At 50.6% G+C, this 20,358-nt stretch overlaps 1 protein-coding gene across 2 annotated transcripts in view; it reads left to right on the top strand.

Annotated features, from left to right (window-relative positions):
* Positions 1–20,358, top strand: part of SYNE3 (spectrin repeat containing nuclear envelope family member 3) — a 104,684-nt gene that overhangs the window by 76,153 nt on the left and 8,173 nt on the right. For both annotated transcript variants that reach the window (XM_082228784.1, XM_082228785.1), the window contains exon 19: positions 16,846–19,500. In XM_082228784.1, coding sequence (XP_082084910.1) covers positions 16,846–17,043 — 198 coding nt within the window. In that variant the 3' untranslated portion in view covers positions 17,044–19,500. The remainder of the gene's footprint in view (positions 1–16,845; positions 19,501–20,358) is intronic.

The raw sequence follows: 20,358 nt of genomic DNA on the forward strand, positions 1-20,358 counted from the left end.
CAAACAAAGTAATTAGGATTTATTAGATTCATGACTGCCTAATTGGTTCCCTTTGAGATGCTGTGGGATGTAATCTCCTGGAGCAGATGGAGAGTCAGGATCTGCAATTGCGTCTCATTTAGAAAGTCGCCACTGATCGTCGGACCAAATAAGTTCAGCCAGCCGCAAGCAATGCTAGTTCACTCGCTCCTTCTCTGGAAGGCTCTTGGTGAAATTCTTTCACTGCTGTAAAACAGAATTTTAGAGTTGGAAGGGACTTTTGAGGTCCTACAGCCTAGTTATTCAATCCTCAGTGAAGGAATCTGAACGTGAAATCTTGTTGGATGAGACCAAAGCTCGTCAACTCCAACATCCTGTTCTCACAGTGGCCAATCAGATCCCAATGGATATACTAGGACACCATGCTCCTGATATCAACCGGACATCATTAGAGCTTCCTGGATGAGGCTGTTGGCCCATCTAGTCCAGCATCCTGTTCTCATCGTGGCCAACCAGGTGCTTATGGGAAACCTACAAGCAGGACACTGAGGCTCTTGGTCTCAATTCATGTGGTCCTCAACTTTTGATGAGTGTGGGAAGGAAGTCCCACGGGGATGGAATCTGGGGAGGAGAAGGAATGGGAATCCTCTGCAGTCAAGGAACTCAGGCCTCTGGAAAGAGTGATCTGTCCCTTCCCCATCAGTCTGCTTCGTGGAGAGGAAGCACGAGAGCACTCTCCCTTCCTGTGGTTTTCAGCAACTGGTACCCAGAAGCATACTGCCTCCTACAATGGAGGTAAAACATAGCCATCAGAGTTTGTAGCAGCTACTGAGAGCCACATGAATTGGTCTAATTCTCTTCTCAAGCCATCCAAGTTAGTGGCCATCTCTGCATCTTGGGAGGGCAAATTCCACAGTTAAGCCATGTAAGGACTTTCTTTTGCCTGTCCTGAATCTTCCAAAGTTCAATTTCATTGGATGTCCATGTGTTCTAGTGTGAGAGAGGGGAAAGATTTTTCTCTGTTCACCTCCTCCATGCATAATTTTATACACCTCTATCACATTTCCCCATCTTTGCCTTTTCTCCAGTATTCAGAACTACAGCATCCCTGATAGATAATGGCACAACCTCTGCTTAAGCATCTCCAGTGAAGGTGTATTTAGAACATCTCCAAATGGAGGCGGTGGATATGGATATGCTCATTGGCAGAAGATACGGTTTTACATGAAAAAAGGCATTGGGTTCAATCCTTGGCATCACCAGCTAAAAGGAGCTCAGGGAGTAGGGCCCAGACAAACATCTCCTCAAGTCTCAGTTGACAATGAACTCAGGCAGACCAAGACTGCATCAACAGGCAGCAGATGCAAATCATTGAGTTGCATCTCTGTCCTACTGTTTCTCCAAGAAGCTCATTGTGGTGTGCAAGCTTTTCCCGGTCCACCATTTTATCCTCCCAGCAACCTGTATGGTAGGCAGGCTATGTTTAGCAATAGCAACAACAGGCATTTGTCCATCACCTCTCAGGTGGCTGTATTGCAACGCCTCTTGCAGCATAGCAGAAGATGCTTGGCCTGGTTCTTGAGTCACACACGGCTGCTAAGGCATTTGGGGATTTGGGTTGCAGGCTTCATCGGGACAGGACAGGCTCTTAGTCTCAATTCATGTGGTCCTCAACTTTTGATGAGTGTGGGGAGGAAGTCAAAATGGATGGAATCTGGGAAGGAGAAGGAATGGGAATCCTCTGCAAACAAGGAACTCAGGCCTCTGGAAAGAATGACCTGTCGCCTGTTTCGTGGGGAGGAAAAGTGTGAGAAAGAGTGGCAGAAAGAGAGAAATAAAAGAAGGTGGCCACACACACTGCCAGATCTGGTCCAAATATCACCAGCATCCCCTGCTTAATTTTTACCCTTGGGGGGATGCAGCCCTTGGCAGAAGAAAAGTCCCCCCCCCCCTTCACTGAAATAATTGCCTCTTCACAAATGCTTGGATTGCTTGCACGGTTTGGGCATCTTCATTCAAGGTGACGTTCAATATTCCTGGCAGAAATATTGGGAAAGCAGCGACTGCAGAGAAATACATTGCCAACTTTCACAGGCACACTCTATCCAGCCCTGGAGGCTATGGGGTTTGTTTTTGTTTTTGCTACTCCTGCCTGTTACCAGAACCATTTTTCACGATATATTTGGAACGGAGTTATATTAATGAACGCTCTGCGTAATGTGCTAAAGAGCCCACAGCTCCCCAATAACCATCTCAGCAGGAGTCAAAATGCCTCAGGAGGATGAGTCAAGAGCAAATGTGACTGAGGACAGCTAGGCCGCCCGTGCAGCTAGAGTTCAGTCCTAGTGGCACTTTTAAACATTTTAAATATAATTTCCTACACACTGTCTTCTACGCTTGGTGGAATGTTTATCTAATTTTACTATTCTTTTTATAGAAGTCATACGGTTGCCAGCTTTTTTTTACTAGCTGTGCTCTTGTGCTTTTAATAGCCTGGCCTGCAGAAATGTAGCAGGTGAAGGTTACGCCTGGCATGGAGAGGCACCTGTGAAGCTGTGCTAGCCTAGTCACCAGTGAGCGACATTCTGCTGCTCTTCTCCAAGTGTGGAAAAGAGGGGAGAAATCTCCCTCTCTGGCTAATGTCCTCAGAGAGCCTAGCAAGTAGGGCTGCCAATCCAGGACTATAAGACTATTGGTCCATCCAGCTGAGTATTGGCAAATTCCATTCGTCATGGCTATCCATGTACACACACATAGCCATGTTGGCTGGGAATGGTGGAAGGTAGAGTCCAACAACATATGGAGGGCCACAGGCTTCCCAACCCTGGTGTGGACAATAGTGAGCTAGGTGGACTATTGGTCTGCTCTGTTCTGTTCAGCTCAGTAATGTCTGCATTGACTGGCAGCAGCTGTCAAGAGTTTCCAGCTGGGAATATTCCCAGCCCTACCTGGAGATGTCGGGGGTTGAACCAGGAATCATCTGCTTGGAAGGAGATGCTCTTCCACTGAGCTACAGCCCTTGTTGTTGTTGTTTAGTCGTTTAGTCGTGTCTGACTCTTCGTGACCCCATGGACCAGAGCATGCCAGGCACTCCTGTCTTCCACTGCCTCCCACAGTTTGGTCCAACTCATGCTGTTAGCTTCGAGAACACTATCCAACCATCTCGTCCTCTGTCGTCCCCTTCTCCTTGTGCCCCCAATCTTTCCCAACATCAGGGTCTTTTCCAGGGAGTCTTCTCTTCTCATGAGGTGGCCAAAGTCTTGGAGCCTCAGCTTCACGATCTGTCCTTCCAGTGAGCACTCAGGGCTGATTTCCTTAAGAATGGATAGATTTGATCTTCTTGCAGTCCATGGGACTCTCAAGAGTCTCCTCCAGCACCATAATTCCAAAGCATCAATTCTTCGGCGATGAGCCTTCTTGATGGTCCAGCTCTCACTTCCATACATCACTACTGGGAAAACCATAGCTTTTACTATACGGACTTTTGTTGGCAAGACTACAGCCCTAGGTAAGGCAAATTCATACATAAGGCAAATTCATGGAGGATACGCCTGCCAATGACTACCAGCCACAGTTGCTATGCTCTACCTCCAGTCAGAAGAAGCAGAGATTCTGAATTTCAGTTTCTGGAAACCACAGGAGGAGAGAGTGCTCTTGTGCTCAGATCCTCCTTGAGGGTTTACCGCAAACATCTGGTTGGCTGCTGTGGTCATTGGCATGGTCCAGGAGGCTCTGCTTGCATTCTTAAGGCACCTTGGTATAAGGCATATATAGGGAGCCTTTTTTCAAACAGGGACCACATTCCCTTCCAATAGTGGCAGACTTTTGGCTCTCATATTTCAGCGGCACCCTGTGCGACACTAAAATCCGGCCTCTCCCCGTCAATTGCACCCCATTCTATAGCATTGTTGTGGTGCCCCAGTGCATCTGAACCAGTCACACTACCCTAACAAAGGTGGCGCTGTGGTCTAAACCAATGAGCCTCTTGGGCTTGCCAATCAGAAGTTTGGCAGTTTGAATCCCCGCAACGAGGTGAGCTCCCGTTGCTCTGTCGCAGCTCCTGCCAACCTAGCAGTTCAAAAGCACACCAGTGCAAGTAGATAAATAGGTACCACTGCAGCGGGAAGGTAAACAGCACTCTGGCTTCTCTCACAGTGTTCCATTGCGCCAGAAGTGGTTTAGTCATGCTGGCCACATGACCCAGAAAGTTGTCTGTGGACAAACGCCAGTTCCCTCGGCCTGAAAGCAAGATGAGCGCTGCAACCCCATAGTCGCCTTTGACTGGGCTTAACTCTCCAGGGGTCCTTTACCTTTTTTTTTTTAACCCTAACTCTGCCTCTGCTTCTGAGCAACCTTCCAAAGGCTGCAGGCCCATGGTGGATCAAGCGAGAGGCCAAAGTGGGCAAGGGAACAAATGTGAGTTTCACCTCTGTATAGGAAGTTCATTGCTACACACACTCATTTTCCCCACCTTGTCTCCTCCAAGGAGACAAGCAAGAGGCATTCTCAGAATTCAGAGTTCCCATTTCAGCCAGGAAAAAGCACTCAGTGTTGAAGCATGGCCAGTGATGGGTATGGCTTGGGCAGAGTCTTCAGGGCCAGACAGAGAGGCATTTATACCCTGGGCCTGAGGTTTCCCTAGCATTCAGCATCTTCCAACTCTGTCCCTTCCAACGCTGCCAGCACTCTTAATGTCTGTCTTCACACCTGGTTATTTTGCGCAATGGCCGCAGCTGCCTCAGTGCCTCGCTGTCCTCGGCAGTGTTATTGGCGAGACCCGGCGTTGCTCCAGCGATTGAATTTTTGTGCTCTGCAGAGCTAAGATGCAGAGCATTTTGATCATGCCTCGAGTCAACAAGCCCATGGTGCCTTCCCACTCCTTGATCCTGCAGCGGCATCTCAATGCTGAAGTTGTGACAGCCCGGGCATTTCCATGACGACCAGCTGAGTCATTAAGCATGATAGCATGGCTGCCGGATAAGGCAAAGCCAAGCCGAGAGCAGGTGGGAGGGAAAGCCGTGGCAGGAATGCTGGATTTACATGACCTCTCCTGCAGGTGTTTGCCTTAGGGCAGCAGGGATAAGTTGAAAGGGAGAATCAGAACCATAGTGTGCAGCTTGTTTGAGAAACAGCACTGCAGTTTACCAACTGCTTCACATTCCTCAGGTCTCACAACACCCCCGTGAGCTAGGTCAGCATTCTCCCATTTTACAGGTTGGGAACTGAGGCTGAAAGGCAGCACAGAAGTATAGTTTTATTTTTATTTATTTTTTACTTAACAGGATTTATATACTGCTTAATCATCAGATCCTTTAAGTAGATTAATATCCATCTGCCTGGGATATGAAGGCAAAACAACTCCTCATTTCAGGAAGGTTATTTGCTTAAGGTTATTTGAGGAAAATAACCTTAGTTGAGATGTTGTAACCCTTCATGCCATGAGGGGGGGAGCTAGGGAAATGAAGCTTGTTCCCACTTGCCCGTAAGCAATTCTGATTCCCTCCCCACCCACCACCCACCCCCGAGATTAGAATGTCCCCCTGGGATTTAGGAGATGGAAGATTCCTTTGGGGCATCTAGCTGGGCGCAAGACTATTGTCCTTTGTGCTGCAATTGTTTCTTTATGCTGCCAGGATTATGGCAGCTTTGAGCCACTTACTCAGATGCTAGGCATGCATGTCAAAGCATCCCAAGGGATGGATTAATTTAAGCACCCACTCTTCAAAATCTCATTCAGTTTCCAAGAAACACAGAAAGGACGCAATGCCAAAAATAGTTATGGGAATGTTTCAGCTCACTGGAGAGCAAGGGTTGTAATCAACTGGCTTTAGGCTGGATTTTTCTTGTGGCCATTACATTCACCATCTAAGAAAAGATTGTCCAATCCCAAACTCTTAGGCATTTCAGGTCCTGCACCCTGGTGGACTTGTGGTTTTGGGGGGATGTTCCAACCCATGAACCTCAAAGAGCTAGAAACCTACTTTTCCTCATTGCAATTTCTGTACACACCCCTTATTTCCCTTCTGTTATGCGATAATGTCAAAAAAACAAGTTGCTGTGCTGTTTCACGGTGAATTTGGCAGGAGTTACTTAAGGCTACATTGAGGCTGCATGCACGCCAAACATTTATAGTGCCTACACACCCCAGAAATAATAATATTGGGGGCTGTAGTTCATTAAGAGTGCTGGGAATTGTAGGTCTGGCCCTACCACTAGGTAGAGTGAGTCAGTCACCTCAGGTGGCACCCATGCTTTGAGGAAGTTTCGGTTTCCAGTCCACTTAACTTCTGTACACGGAATGGTGGGCACCATCTTGTCTGCTTTGGGCAGCAAAATGTCTTGGGCCATCCCTGTCAAAGTTCTAGCGGAACGACACGCAGTTAAATAGATCCTGTAAACCTGAACTCTGGCAGCCCTGAATCTAGAATTTCCCTGCTGGGTGCATAAGGATGTTGGACAAAGCAACTGGGTGAGAAGCTGAACAACAGAAATCTTTCCCGGTGCCTCAGCACAGTTAAGAGTGGCAGTGGGGGCTCTCTTGGTAGTTCAGCCGCCCTCAAAAGTGTGGCCCAGAAGGGAGACGTCTTTCTCTAAGTTTTGGAACGCCCTTCTCGCGGAGGTGCATCTTGCTGTCTTTGTTGTACAGCTTCCAGTCATACACTGAAGACACACCTCTTTACCTTTCACAGTTAAATGAAGTGTGTGGTAAAACTATGGCACTCACTCCTAGTAAAAGAGCATTGGGCAAATCCACAGGAGAGAAAACTATCAATGACTACTTGCCATGATGGCTATCCTCTGGTCAGAGACAGTATCTGATACTAGTTTCTGGAAACCACCAGAGGAGAGAGTGCTCTTGTTCTTCAATCCTGTTTGCAGTTTCCCCACAGGCTTGGCCACTATAAGAACAGGATGCTGGGCTGCATGGGCCAATGGCCTGATCCAGCAGGCTCTTAAAAGGATTTTGTTTTGTGATATCGACCTCTTCCATATTATTTAAGCCTAACTACTCTATTCCGAACTTAAAAATGGAAAGCGTAATTGTCAGGGTTACTTCCAGATCCTAGCTCACAGAGGATCACGCTAGCCAGCGATCGTTAAATAAAAGTCTTTATTGAGTTACAGTCTCCATTCTCGAGCTGCTGCGTGCAACCCTACGTCTTATGCTTAGATCGGCGAAGCTCCGTCTGAGTCTCCGCCCCTTGCGCACCAACTTAATATCCTAGCCCTGCTCCACCTTTTCCGCCTGACAGTTCTCCTCTGGGTCCCTCTGCCCCCCTGGGTCTCTTCCTTCCGGGATTCTTCTGACGCTGACCCCCCGGACTCTCCTGTCTCCTTGCGCCGGGCTTTAGGACCTGGCTCCCTTTCCGGGCTGCCTACTGCGCCACCTTCCTGTGCATTTGAACTTGGCGCGCGCGCCCAACCTTCCACTTTCCGTCTAACCGTCACTTCGCTCCCCGATGAAGGTGTGGCCACTCCTGACTCGTGCCCTCCCTCCTGTTGCGAGCTGCCAGCGCTTGCTCCCTGGCGCTCTTCCTCTTTCCTACTCTCTGGCGGTGACGTTGGTCCCGATCTCCAACTGCTCCCCTCTGAGTCCCCTCTGGCTCTTTCTTCCTGGGGTGTCCCCCTAGTCTCCCCCCTTGCCCTGGCCACTGGTGCTCCTTTTTGTGAATCTTCTGATTCACTGGAAAGACTCGGAGATCTCGGGTCGTCGTCATCACTCATCCTTTCTTCTGCCTCCTCCCCCTCGCTCTCTGTTTCCTCCCTTGCCCTCGCCTCTGCTCCTGAACCCCTGACATCCATCCCCCCCTCGAAGCCCCCTCTTCCCCCCTCCCCTCCTTCCGGTGCGGGAACTGGGTGCTGCAGTGTCAAGGGGACGAATGTCGGGTACAGTTCGCTTCCCGTGGCGGGCCTCCATCCGAAGTCTTCCGGTTCTTCCTCCCTGCTCTCGTCGACGACGGTCACCTCTGCTTCCATCTCTGTGCCGCCGTGCTCGAGACCCTGGTCGTCCCCGAAAACGTCCATGTCCGTCTCTCCCTCGCTTCCTTCTGGAGGCGTTGCTCGTCCTGGACCCTCCAGCCACTTCCTGCGCCACTGCTCCTCTGGTCGATCATCCCACCAATACGAGGGTTCTGAAGCAGATCCCGAGGGCGACCCCTCCGGGGAACGGGCGTCTCGTGTCGGTTCCTCATCCGAGTCGAACCCCCGGAACGTGCTGGCTGAAAGCGTGGGCGTGAAAAGCCAGTCGTCGAAAAAGTCCGCTGGCATTGGCCTATGGGGGAAGAGGGCATGAAACTCTTCCTTGAGCAGAGGTTCATCTAAAGCGTAGCCCGGCACCCAGCTGTTGGCACTGGCCGGGGTGCCCTCCTTAGCGAGAAGGTATTCTACCCCCTCTTCCCCCCATCTGGAGTCCAAAATCTCCGTGACTTCGTTGAGGCGCACCTCCTGTGCCACTCCCCGTTGCCTGGTTCCCTCTCGGAGCGGACTCGGCGCCGTTCCGGATTCCTGAAACCTGTGCGGTGCCTTGTAGGGAGTGAGCACCGATCTGTGGAACACCGGATGCATTCTGGAACCCTCCGGAAGCGCCAGCCTGAAGGCCACCGGGTTGACCTGCTCTTCGACTTGGTAGGGCCCCAGTTGCTTATGCCCTAGTTTCTTCTTGGCCAACGACCTGGCCGGCACTGCGTGGGCTGCTAACCAGACCCAGTCTTCCACATGGATCTCTTCGCCAACCCTTCTGTGTTTGTCTGCCTGCACCTTGTATGCGTGTTTGGCCAGCTCCAGGTGCCGCCGCAGCTGATCGTGGACCTCCTGCAACTCCGACGCGAACGCATCTGCTGTCTGCGGCTCCCCCTCCACCAGTCTTTCCAGTCCCGGGAAGGTTCTGGGGTGCCTCCCGTTGTTGGCGAAGAACGGCGTGACCCCCGTGGACACGTGCTTCGTGTTGTTGTAGGCGAACTCGGCGAGCGGCAGGTAATCCACCCACGTCGCAGGCTGTTGATTCGCATAGCATCTCAGGTACTGCTGCATGATGGCATTGACCCGCTCCGCTTGCCCGTTGGTCTGCGGGTGTCTCGCCGACGCCAGGTTGATCTTGACGTTTAGGAAGCCCATCAGCTTCTGCCAGAAATTCGAGATGAACTGCCGCCCGCGGTCGGACAGAATAGACCGTGGCAGACCGTGAACCTTGAACACGTGGTCTATGAACAGTTTGGCGGTTTGTTCCGCCGTGGCCACCTTCGCACACGGGATGAAATGTGCCATCTTGGAGAACAAGTCCACCACCACCAGCACGGCCGTCTTGCCTCTCGAGCTGGGCAGATCCGTGACGAAGTCCAGGGCGACTCTCTCCCATGGTTCGACCGGAGTTTGCAGCGGTTCCAACAGTCCGGCCAGCGGTCTGTGCACTGGTTTGGCCCTCTGGCAGGTGTCACACCTCGCCACGTAGTCCGCGACCTCCCCTCTCATTCCGGGCCACCAGAAATCCCTGGCGACTAATTCCACCGTCTTCTCCTTGCCAAAGTGCCCGGCAGTGGGCGCGTCGTGCAGCTGATGCAGTACCTTGGCGCGAAGTTCGTCTCCCGGCACGTAGATGGCCCCTTTGCGGATGAGCAATCCATCTCTCAGCTGGAACCCGTCGGTCGCTGCCGTGCCCCTTTGCATCTCTGCCATCTTTGCTTGCGCGAAGGAGTCATTCTGCAACGCTCGTCGCACCGCCTCCAGGTCCACTGTCGCCGCAGCGCACGCCCACACTGTTGGTGCGAAGATGTGCATGGCGGCCGCTGGCGTGGCGTCCTCCAGATACTGTGGCTTACGGGAGAGCGCGTCCGCCATGATGTTGGTGTCCCCCGGGACATACTCTATCCGGAAGTCGAAGTTCGCAAAGAACTCAGCCCAACGTATCTGCCTCTGGTTCAGGAACTGTGCCGTGCGCCAGTGCTCCAGATTCTTGTGGTCCGTGCAGACCTGCACCGTGTGCTTGGCTCCAATCAGGAAGTGCCTCCATGCTTTGAACGCTGCATGAATAGCCAGCAACTCCCTGTCCCAGATGGTGTAGTTCTGTTCGGACTTGCTGAGCTTCCTGGAGTAAAACGCTCCGGGCCTCCAAACCCCCTGCGGGTCCTTCTGCAGCAGGACTGCTCCGACGGCCCTGTCCGAGGCGTCTGTTTCAACTCTCATCGGCCTGCTGGGGTCGACATGAAGCAGCTGTTCCTCCGACGCGAAAAGACGCTTGAGTGCCTGAAAGGACTGCTCCGCCTGTGCTGTCCAGATGAACTTCTTTTTCTTGGAACTGAGCGTGTCCGTGATGGCCGCTGTCTGCATAGCGAAGCCTTTGATGAACTTGCGATAGAAGTTCGCGAAGCCGACAAACCGTTGGACCTCCTTCCGGTTGCGTGGGCTTTTCCAATCCAACACCGCTCGAACCTTGGTGCTGTCCATGGCGAGCCCCTTGTCAGACAACTTGTAGCCCAGGAAATCCACCTCCGTCACGTCGAATTGGCACTTCTCCAGCTTGGCGTAAAGCCTATGTTGCTGGAGCCTGCTCAGCACTTCCCTGACGTGTCTGTCATGCTCCTGCTGCGATTCTGAAAAGATCAGGATGTCATCCAAGAAACAGACGCACGTCTTGTAGAGGAGCCCCGCCAACACGTGATGCATGAAAGCTTGAAAAACGTGGGAGCCATTTTGCAATCCAAAAGGCATAACTCTATATTCGTAGGTGCCCAGGGGCGTGAACATGGCTGTCTTCCACTCATCTCCTTCCCGCATGCGAATGAGGTTGTACGCCCCTCGCAGGTCCAACTTGGTGAACACGCTGCCCTTGCGTACTTTTGCGAGGAGGTCATCGATTCGGGGCATGGGGAAGTCCGACGGCTTGGTGACACTGTTCAAAATGCGGTAGTCCACTACGAGTCTTTTTTGGGGCGTGTCTCGCTTCTTCACAAAGAATACAGGACTGCCCCCCGCTGCCTGGGACTCTCGGATGAAACCGCGCTTCAAATTATGATCTATGAACTCTTTGAGTTCCTGCAGTTCGTCTTCAGACATGGAATACAGCTTCCCTTTGGGCAGCGCCGCCCCCGGCAGCAGGTCAATTTTGCAGTCATATGGTCTGTGGGGGGGTAGCTTGTCTGCCTCCTTCTCGCAGAAAACCTCCAAAAATTCTGCGTACTTGTGGGGAATCGCTTGCAGCGTGCCTAGCAGCAGCTGTGACTCCTCTTGCTCCCCTTCCTGCTGGGGCATGATGCAGTGTTCAGCACAAAAGGAAGAGCCGAAGGTCAGCTGTCTCTGGTACCAAGCCAGCGTCGGGCTGTGCTTGTCCAGCCAACTCATGCCCAATACAATAGGCGTGTCCGAGAGTTGAGTGACGTTGAAGCTGATGATTTCCCTGTGATTTCCAAGCCGCAGCACCATAGGTGGCGTCTGCTTCACCACTTGCCCCCCTAACAGCTCCCTGCCATCCACCGTGACAACCTGCAGGGGCAGCGTGGCAGGCAGCAACTGTATAGCGTGCCGGTCGACAAAGTCCTGCCCTATGAAGTCTGCATTGCTTCCCGAGTCGACGGTGATTGGCACGTCCATGGTGATTCCATTGGGTAGCTGGAGCGATGCGGTGAGCCTCACTACTGGCTTGGGCGGGAGGGGGTCCATGGACGGTAAACTCTCTGGGGACTGCTTCACTGACACGTCTGGCTGGGCCCCAGTGCCTCTTCCTCCAGCCAGACATCGTCGTTTCCCTGCTGTGGTTCTCCGTGCTGCGTTGCTGCAGTCACCATTGCTGAGGCTGCAGTGTGCTTGTGGAGCCTCCGGGGACACTCTTTCGCCATATGCCCTGGATCCTCGCAGATATAACACTTCCTGTTCCCTCTAGGAGGCTTCGCTTTCACTGCTGCCGGTGCTAGGGCTCTGGCTGCTGACTGAGCCCTTGCACTCCCAACCTCCATCGGTTCCACCCCTCCCCCTGTTGGAGGCGTGGATTGCGCACGCGCTGCTTCTCTGGGAAGGAAGGAGGAGCCCCTGGCTGGTTCGCGCCCGCTGCGCCCTTCGTCCCTGCTCCACGGACGTTCTTCCAGCCGCACCCCCACCGCCAGCACCCTCTGAACGATCTCCTGCGTGGTCCGGGGTCTCTCCCCCCTCGCAATCTCATCTTTAACCGAGTTGTGCAAGCCCTCCCAAAAAAGGTCTCTGACAGGAGCCGAATCTCTGTCCCATTCCAGGGCACTGACCAAAGCGAAAAAGCAGGCATGATACTGCCTTACGCTGGCCCTCCCTTGCCTTAGTCCATGCACCTCCTTTCGGGCAAGATCCACGTCAATGCTTGATAAAAAACAGCCATCCATCGCTTTAATAAAGGCGTCCGCATTTTGGAGCGCAGGATCCTTATCTCTCCACAAATTGCGCAGCCATGCTTTTGCGTCTCCATGCAAATGGGACATGATGAACCCCACTTTCTCTTGTTCATCTCTAAAGTCTTTGTGCAGTAGTTGCAGTGCACACATTACGTCTGCTCTAAAGTTGGGGTACTGTTGCAAATTCCCATCGAAGTGCGAGACTAGACCGCCTGTGCGTCTCCCCAACCCAATCCCCTCTGATTTGGGTGTCTGTTGCCCTTGCTTCGTAAGCACGTCCAACCTGACCTGGAGATCCCTGTAGGCGGCAGCTGCTTCCTCCTCTCTCTTCCTGGACGCCAGTGCCTCGGCATTCAGTCGTGAAACTGCTTCTCTGAGTTCCGTTATTTGCTGTTCGGCCGTCATATTGTCTGCCGTTCGTGAGCTCTCTTGTAGGCACCCGCTTTCCCTCCTCTCCGCGAGGCCGTGGATGCCCACAATTTGAAGAGACGGAGCTTACTGTCAGGGTTACTTCCAGATCCTAGCTCACAGAGGATCATGCTAGCCAGCGATCGTTAAATAAAAGTCTTTATTGAGTTACAGTCTCCATTCTCGAGCTGCTGCGTGCAACCCTACGTCTTATGCTTAGATCGGCGAAGCTCCGTCTGAGTCTCCGCCCCTTGCGCACCAACTTAATATCCTAGCCCTGCTCCACCTTTTCCGCCTGACAGTTCTCCTCTGGGTCCCTCTGCCCCCCTGGGTCTCTTCCTTCCGGGATTCTTCTGACGCTGACCCCCCGGACTCTCCTGTCTCCTTGCGCCGGGCTTTAGGACCTGGCTCCCTTTCCGGGCTGCCTACTGCGCCACCTTCCTGTGCATTTGAACTTGGCGCGCGCGCCCAACCTTCCACTTTCCGTCTAACCGTCACTTCGCTCCCCGATGAAGGTGTGGCCACTCCTGACTCGTGCCCTCCCTCCTGTTGCGAGCTGCCAGCGCTTGCTCCCTGGCGCTCTTCCTCTTTCCTACTCTCTGGCGGTGACGTTGGTCCCGATCTCCAACTGCTCCCCTCTGAGTCCCCTCTGGCTCTTTCTTCCTGGGGTGTCCCCCTAGTCTCCCCCCTTGCCCTGGCCACTGGTGCTCCTTTTTGTGAATCTTCTGATTCACTGGAAAGACTCGGAGATCTCGGGTCGTCGTCATCACTCATCCTTTCTTCTGCCTCCTCCCCCTCGCTCTCTGTTTCCTCCCTTGCCCTCGCCTCTGCTCCTGAACCCCTGACAGTAATGATGGTGGTCAACAAAAGAGGTTTAAAGACTGTCTGAAGGCAAGTTTTAAAAAATGTAGTATAAACACTACTTGCCTGCAAGCACTGCAATTGGAGAACAGCCTTTACCAAAGGTGTCATGGGCTTTGAAGACACTCGAACTCAGGACGCAAGGGAGAAAAGTGATAAGAAGAAGGCACGCTTGGCAAATCCACACCGTGATCAACTCCCGCCTGGAAACCAATGTCCCCACTGTGGAAGGATGTGTGGATCCAGAATTGGCCTCCACAGTCATTTATGGACTCATTGTTAAAACCATGTTTATGGAAGACAGTCTTCCTCGGCTATGAGTGATCGCCAAAGAAGAAGAAGATTATTTAAGCCATACTGTTCTGCTTTTGCTTGATAGTTTGCTTTTGTAATTGTATGAAGCCTATTTCTGTTCCGTTGTTGCAACCCGCCCTGGGGCATTTCAGTGAAGGGGTGGGGGTAAGAAATCTCATAAATAAATGAAAAATTCACTCTCCCAGGGCGAGTCCTGGCAAACATGGGACGTGGTTATTTTTAATGTAGACACCCAGGCTTTTATTCCCCCACAATGCATTGTGCCGCTCTGGTGTTCTCAGAAGGAAACCAAACCTTTTCGTAAGGCCAGAATTGGATTCCTGGCCCACTCTGCTCCCTTGCCCTTCTTATAATGAGCCATTTCGGAGCAGCAGACCCAGTTGTAAAGGCTACTGCTATACGTTGAACTCAAATTTCACCATCTGTTCCACTTCCCTTTTTATTCTCTGGCATCTTGTAAAATATGAGGCTTGTACAGGGAGCAATGAAAATAAGTCAGCCTGATTGTAAAGTGAGGTGCAAGGGGTGGGGACCCAGAGCTTTCTGCTGCCGTCCAGAGATTAAACAGAGAAGGCCCATGGCTAGATTCAGATGCTGTATATCCCAAAATGGCGGCTGCCCCTGAACTCGGCAAACCTATACAAACATGAAGCAGAGCTTTGGCCATGAGGGAAAGTGTGTGAAACTCGCACTTCATTGTAACTGTATACCCAACCAAAGGCAGCCATTTCTCTCCAGCAGCCACCAAGTTCCTGTCTGGCACGCAAGACAGGTTGGAAAATGTGTAACTGGCGCGTGGAAATCTCAAAATTAATACTAAAAGCAACTGCGCTCTCCCTTGAGGAAACCGAGGCTGAGAAATTGTCTGGAAAAAATCGTTTGCAACACTAAGCATTTTCTTAGAGATTTTAGTGTCTGGAAGATTGTCACACATAGGTCAACTCCAAATGTTGGCTCACAGAAGCCCTTTTTATGGTACCCAGAAACCCCCAGCCCCTTATACTCAGCACCTCGTGTCTCTTGAGGGTGTGGTCCGTTCCTGCATAGAAGCATTGCTAGCACTTGTAGAGGGCACACTGCCTTACATAATGGCTTCATGGTCTGAAAATTATCAGATGGTGTGCCAAGAATCAAATCACCTCATGCTAACGGCTCAGGGACAGAGCCAAGTTTGATGTTAAATGCAGTTGTGGCCTATTGGGACTTGTGAGACAGAAAGCCAGGAGCCCGACATGATGTGGGGCAAGATCCAATGACAGACTCCTCCTCTCCGTTGAGTTCCAGAAAGGCAACATGGATAATGAGGAAGGTGAAGGTGACAGCCAGTGTGACTCCTTAGACTGGTTGGAAGTAAGAAGGCAGGCAAATGGGGGCTAGCTGAAGGCAGAGGGAGGCTGGTAGCCCCATTTGACCTAATGGAAGAGCCTCCACTGGTTAAATGCCTCTTCACATGTAAGAACCACATCTTTCCATATGAGCCTGTCCGGACCCTGAGATCATCTTCTGAGGCCCTTCTTCATGTGTCTCCTCCATGAGAGGTCCACAGGATAGCAACACAAGAACGGGCCTTTTCTACAGTGGCACCCCACTTGTGGGATGCTGTCCCCAGGGAGGTTCGGCTGGTGCAGGGGTAGGTAGGCAACCTAAAGCCCGTGGGCTGGATGCGGCCCTATTGCCTTCTCAATCTGGCCCACAGACAGTCTGGGAATCAGCGTGTTTTTACATGAGTAGAATGTGTTCTTTTATTTAAAATGCATCTTTGGGCTATTTGTGGGGCATAGGAATTTGTTCATATATATTTTTCAAAATATAGTCCAGCCCACCACATGGTCTGAGGGACGGTGGACCAGCCCATGGCTGAAAAAGGTTGCTGACCCCTGGGCTGGTGCCTTCATTATACACCTTTAGGCACCAGGCAAAAACATTTCTCTTTTACCAGGGCTTTGGCTGATTGACATGCAGTGCACTGTGTGTGTGTGTGTGTGTGTGTGTGTGTGTTTATTATGCATTTTTCATTTTGATGTTGCGATTTTATGTTTTAATCGCCCTGAGACCTGTGGGTATAATTAAATACAAATTTAATAAACAAATAAATGATAAACTTGCAGATTAGATTATAAAATGCAAATTGTATTAGCTGGGAAGAGCAAATAATTATTGGGAACCCAGAAGGCAGGGATGAGGAAATGGGTACTTTCTTTCCCTGCTGTGGTCATAATGAAAACCCCTTCTCTGAAATGTCACTTCAGGTGCAATGACACATTTAACATTCTGCGTAGTTTCACCTGCAGTACTAGTTTTTGATGCATTTAAAAATTGTAGGGGAAAGAGTGAACAGGATAAGTGATTAACTTTTACTTCCTGTTCTCCAAACACTTGTAGTCCCCTCTGCTGTTGGGGGGGGGGGGAATTGATTCAGTTCATATTGAATGTGCTTTTCTGATTTGCACTTTCCTAAACTAGATGAAGATGAAAATGCGGCTATCCTTTGAAATTTGCACTTCTCTGAATTTTGCAGGAGCTTCCTGCAGCCAATCAGAAGCCTGCCAGCATCGCTGCCTGCCCAGAGGCATCCATGGCTTTTGATTGGCTGCAACCAATCAGAAGCCATGCCGGCCGCGTCACAGAAGTCAGTCTCCGTGCAGCGAGGCCTCTGTGCCACACCTGTTTCGTGCGGGGACTGACCGAGCGAGTGGAAGGGTCCGCAAGGTTCGCGGGCCGGATTAACAAGCCCAGTGGGCTGTATCCAGCCCATGGGCCTTAGTTTGACTACCTCTGCTCTGGGGTATGCCCTGTGTCGGACCAGTCCTGTAGATCAATACCATCTGCCGCTTCCTCCTTTCTGGAAGGCTCCTGGGGAGGTGGTCTCCACCCCTCCTCTTCATCTGCCCAGTCCCTGACATTAATGCTCCATTTGGTTTGTGTCTTTCAGGGACGACCAGCCTGGGCGTGTTCCTTCCTGCGCCGCGTCTGCTGCGCCGCTTTGCCTCTCCAGCTGCTCCTGCTCTTCCTCCTTCTCCTCGCCTTCCTGCTGCCTCTCGTAGAGGAGACGCACAGCTGCAAGCTCGCCAACAATTATGCCCGCTCCTTCAACCTGGTGCTGAGATACAACGGCCCACCACCAACTTAAAAGTCCTCTACGCCTGAAGGTGCAGCTGAGGTGACAGATTAAGTTATCCGAGTGGCTTTTCCCTGAGGTGTATCGCCTCCTGCAGGTCCCCCAGAATCCAGGGCAACTCACTAAGGGACCCGTGTAAACTGGAAACTTGGTCAAATGACCTGCATTGTCCATATAGGCTCAGTCCATAGAAATGAAGTATTCATACTTAGAGCTAAAATTATATTTTTAAAAAATATATGGCTATATTTATACTGTATATATGATTTTTATATATGTGTCTCAATGAAAGATATCTTGAAATCGCCATTTCCATTTTTAACCCTGCCAATTTTAATGCTGTTCTTATTTTATGCCTTTGTCTTTGTTGAGTAACAGTAGATGTTTCAACTAAATCCTTGTGTAAGCATAGAAACCAAAAGCTAAGGCATAACCACAAAGGGGGACAAATGTGAGGCTGTCGTGGGGGCAGCAGAAAGATAGCCACACAAGTCAAGTTCCATCTCCTCAACCCATGAATGTTATGAAAACTACAGCTGCCACCAGCTTGAAGAGATCCTGGTTGATTAGTTGTAGTTGTTGATTAAGTACTTAAATCTATTCAGTTTGCATGCATTTGAAAATGAGCATGAACTAAAGCGAAACAGCAAACACATATTGTCTGTATCTTTAGAACAGGCATAGGCAAACTCGGCGCTCCAGATGTTTTGGGACTACAGTTCCCATCATCCCTGACTACTGGTCCTGTTAGCCTGGGATGATGGGAGTTGTAGTCCCAAAAACATCTGGAGGGCCGAGTTTGTCTATGCCTGCTTTAGAGGGTGGACATCTGCTTTTCCAGCAGGCACCAGCAACATGCGGTCAGTGGACTAGGGGAACTAGGCTAGTCCCTTAAAGGCTCCAAAAGCCCTCCTGCCACCCTTTCAAAGCCTGCTCAGCTTTGGGAAGGGGGCAGCTGGGATCCAGCATCCTATCAGAGGCTTGGTGCCTCCTTCCCGAAGCCCAGGAAGCTTAGGGAGGGAGGCACGATGCTCACACCTGCAACATCCCCCCACAAGCTGACTCTGTTCTCCTACAAAAAAAAATCACCGCATTCCACTGGCAGGCCCTATCTTTTCTCCTCCATGTGAGAGAAAATGGGAAATATCTCTTTTACAGGTGGTGCTTTCTTTCTTCTGTTTTTATATGTGCATGCATTTAAAATTTTTTTTTTAAAAAAAAAACCTGCTACTCAGTTAATTGGAACATTATTATTATTATTATTATTTAGTTGTTCAAAAAGGAATTAATCCGTTAGTCCAATCAATTAATCAGCTAACAGTTGCAACCTTGTACCTGTTCCACGCGATTGGCTGTGGCAAGATAGTGATATCATACCACGTTTTCATAATTACATTCTATGGGCGGAGGAAGGGAACTCCACATGGAGCTGCCTTTTTTTAGTGGCAACCATTGAGCGTCTCACCGCCAGTTCTACCCAAAGTGTGAGAGGGTAAGAGATTATCCTGGGAATTCTGTGGCACCGGAAGACTCAATGTGCCCCTGAGTGAATGCTTATAAGCTTCCCATAGGTACCTGGTTGGCCACTCTGAGAACTGAATGGGTCTTTGGCCTAATCCTGCACAGACTTCCTATGTTCAGCCATTTTATATGCAAGATGAGGCCCCTGAACCTTGCTGCGCCATCTCGTCTCTCTTCCCTGTTACTGCTACTCTCCTGTTATCAACGCTTTCTCTCTCACACCCTTAACATAACTTGAAATACTTGAGTCCGATTGACCTCTCTCTATCGTTTCGCTTCTTACCAACCGGCAAAAGATCCTGCCAACCTCAGCAGGAGAGATGTTTCTGGAGGAGGAGGAGGAGGAGGAGGCAGAAGCGTAGGGTGATTGTAGGCAACATAGCAGACATTCTTTCCATGTGCAGAGGTCAGAGCAAAATAGTGGCAGCGTCACTTCAACATTTCGAATGTTATGATATTCCCTCCCCCCCAAAAAAAAAAATGTTGGAGAAGGGGGAACTAAATTGGAAACACATTTTGGCAGCCTGGGGTCTCCCCACCCCCACCAACCTCCTCTCAGCATGGAATTAATTTTCTGCTGAATATAACAGCACATCCAGGGTCTCTAAAACTTTGCCCTGTAAGACTTCCTCTTCCAGGATGCTAACTTTGGTTTCCCCTTTGATCCAGTTTTTCACTCACTCACTCACTCACTACCCCACAATATTCAGCATTACATGGCCACTCTGCAGTGGGCTCATGTGAGGGTTCCTTCCCGGCCCCTTGATTGCAGGGCGTTGGTCTAGATGACCCAACCGTGGAGAAATCATCACTGGACTTAACAGAGTTTAGTCACCACCCTCCACTCCTCAGCCTCTCATATTGCCCAATCCAGCCCTTTTCTCTTTGCAAGTTAGGCCCCATTTGTGCTATACAATTTTTTAAAAAAAGGATCGTACCACTTTAACAGTCATTTTTGTTGTTTAGTCGTGTCCGACTCTTCGTGACCCCGTAGACCAGAGCATGCCAGGCACTCCTGTCTTCCACTGCCTCCCGCAGTTTGATTAGGCTCATGTTTGTAGCTTCGAGAACACTGTCCAGCCATCTCGTTCTCTGTCATCCCCTTCTCCTTGTGCCCTCCATCTTTCCCAACATCAGGGTCTTTTCTAGGGAGTCTTCTCTTCTCATGAGGTGGCCAAAGTATTGGAGCCTCAACTTCACGATCTGTCCTTCCAGTGAGCACTCAGGGCTCATTTCCTTAAAAATGGATATGTTTGATCTTCTTGCAGTCCATGGGACTCTCAAGAGTCTCCTCCAGCACCATAATTCAAAAGCATCAATTCTTCGGCAATAAGCCTTCTTGATGGTCCAGCTCTCACTTCCATACATCACTACTGGGGAAACCATAGCTTTAACTATACGGACCTTTGTTGGCAAGGTGATGTCTCTGCTTTTTAAGATGCTGTCTAGGTTTGTCATCGCCTTTCTCCCAAGAAGCAGGCGTCTTTTAATTTCGTGGCTGCTGTCACCATCTGCAGTGATCATGGAGCCCAAGAAAGTAAAATCTCTCACTGTCTCCATTTTCCCCCTTCTATTTGCCAGGAGGTGATGGGCCCAGTGGTCATAATCTTCGTTTTTTTGATGTTGAGCTTCAGACCATATTTTGCGCTCTCCTCTTTCACCCTCATTAAAAGGTTCTTTAATTCCTCCTCACTTTCTGCCATCAAGGTGGTGTCATCTGCATATCTGAGGTTGTTGATATTTCTTCCGGCGATCTTAATTCCGGCTTGGGATTCATCCAGTCCAGCCTTTCGCATGATGAATTCT

This window comes from Podarcis vaucheri (genome assembly GCF_965113315.1).
Source record: "Podarcis vaucheri genome assembly, chromosome: 1".
NCBI classification, from domain to species: domain Eukaryota; kingdom Metazoa; phylum Chordata; class Lepidosauria; order Squamata; family Lacertidae; genus Podarcis; species Podarcis vaucheri.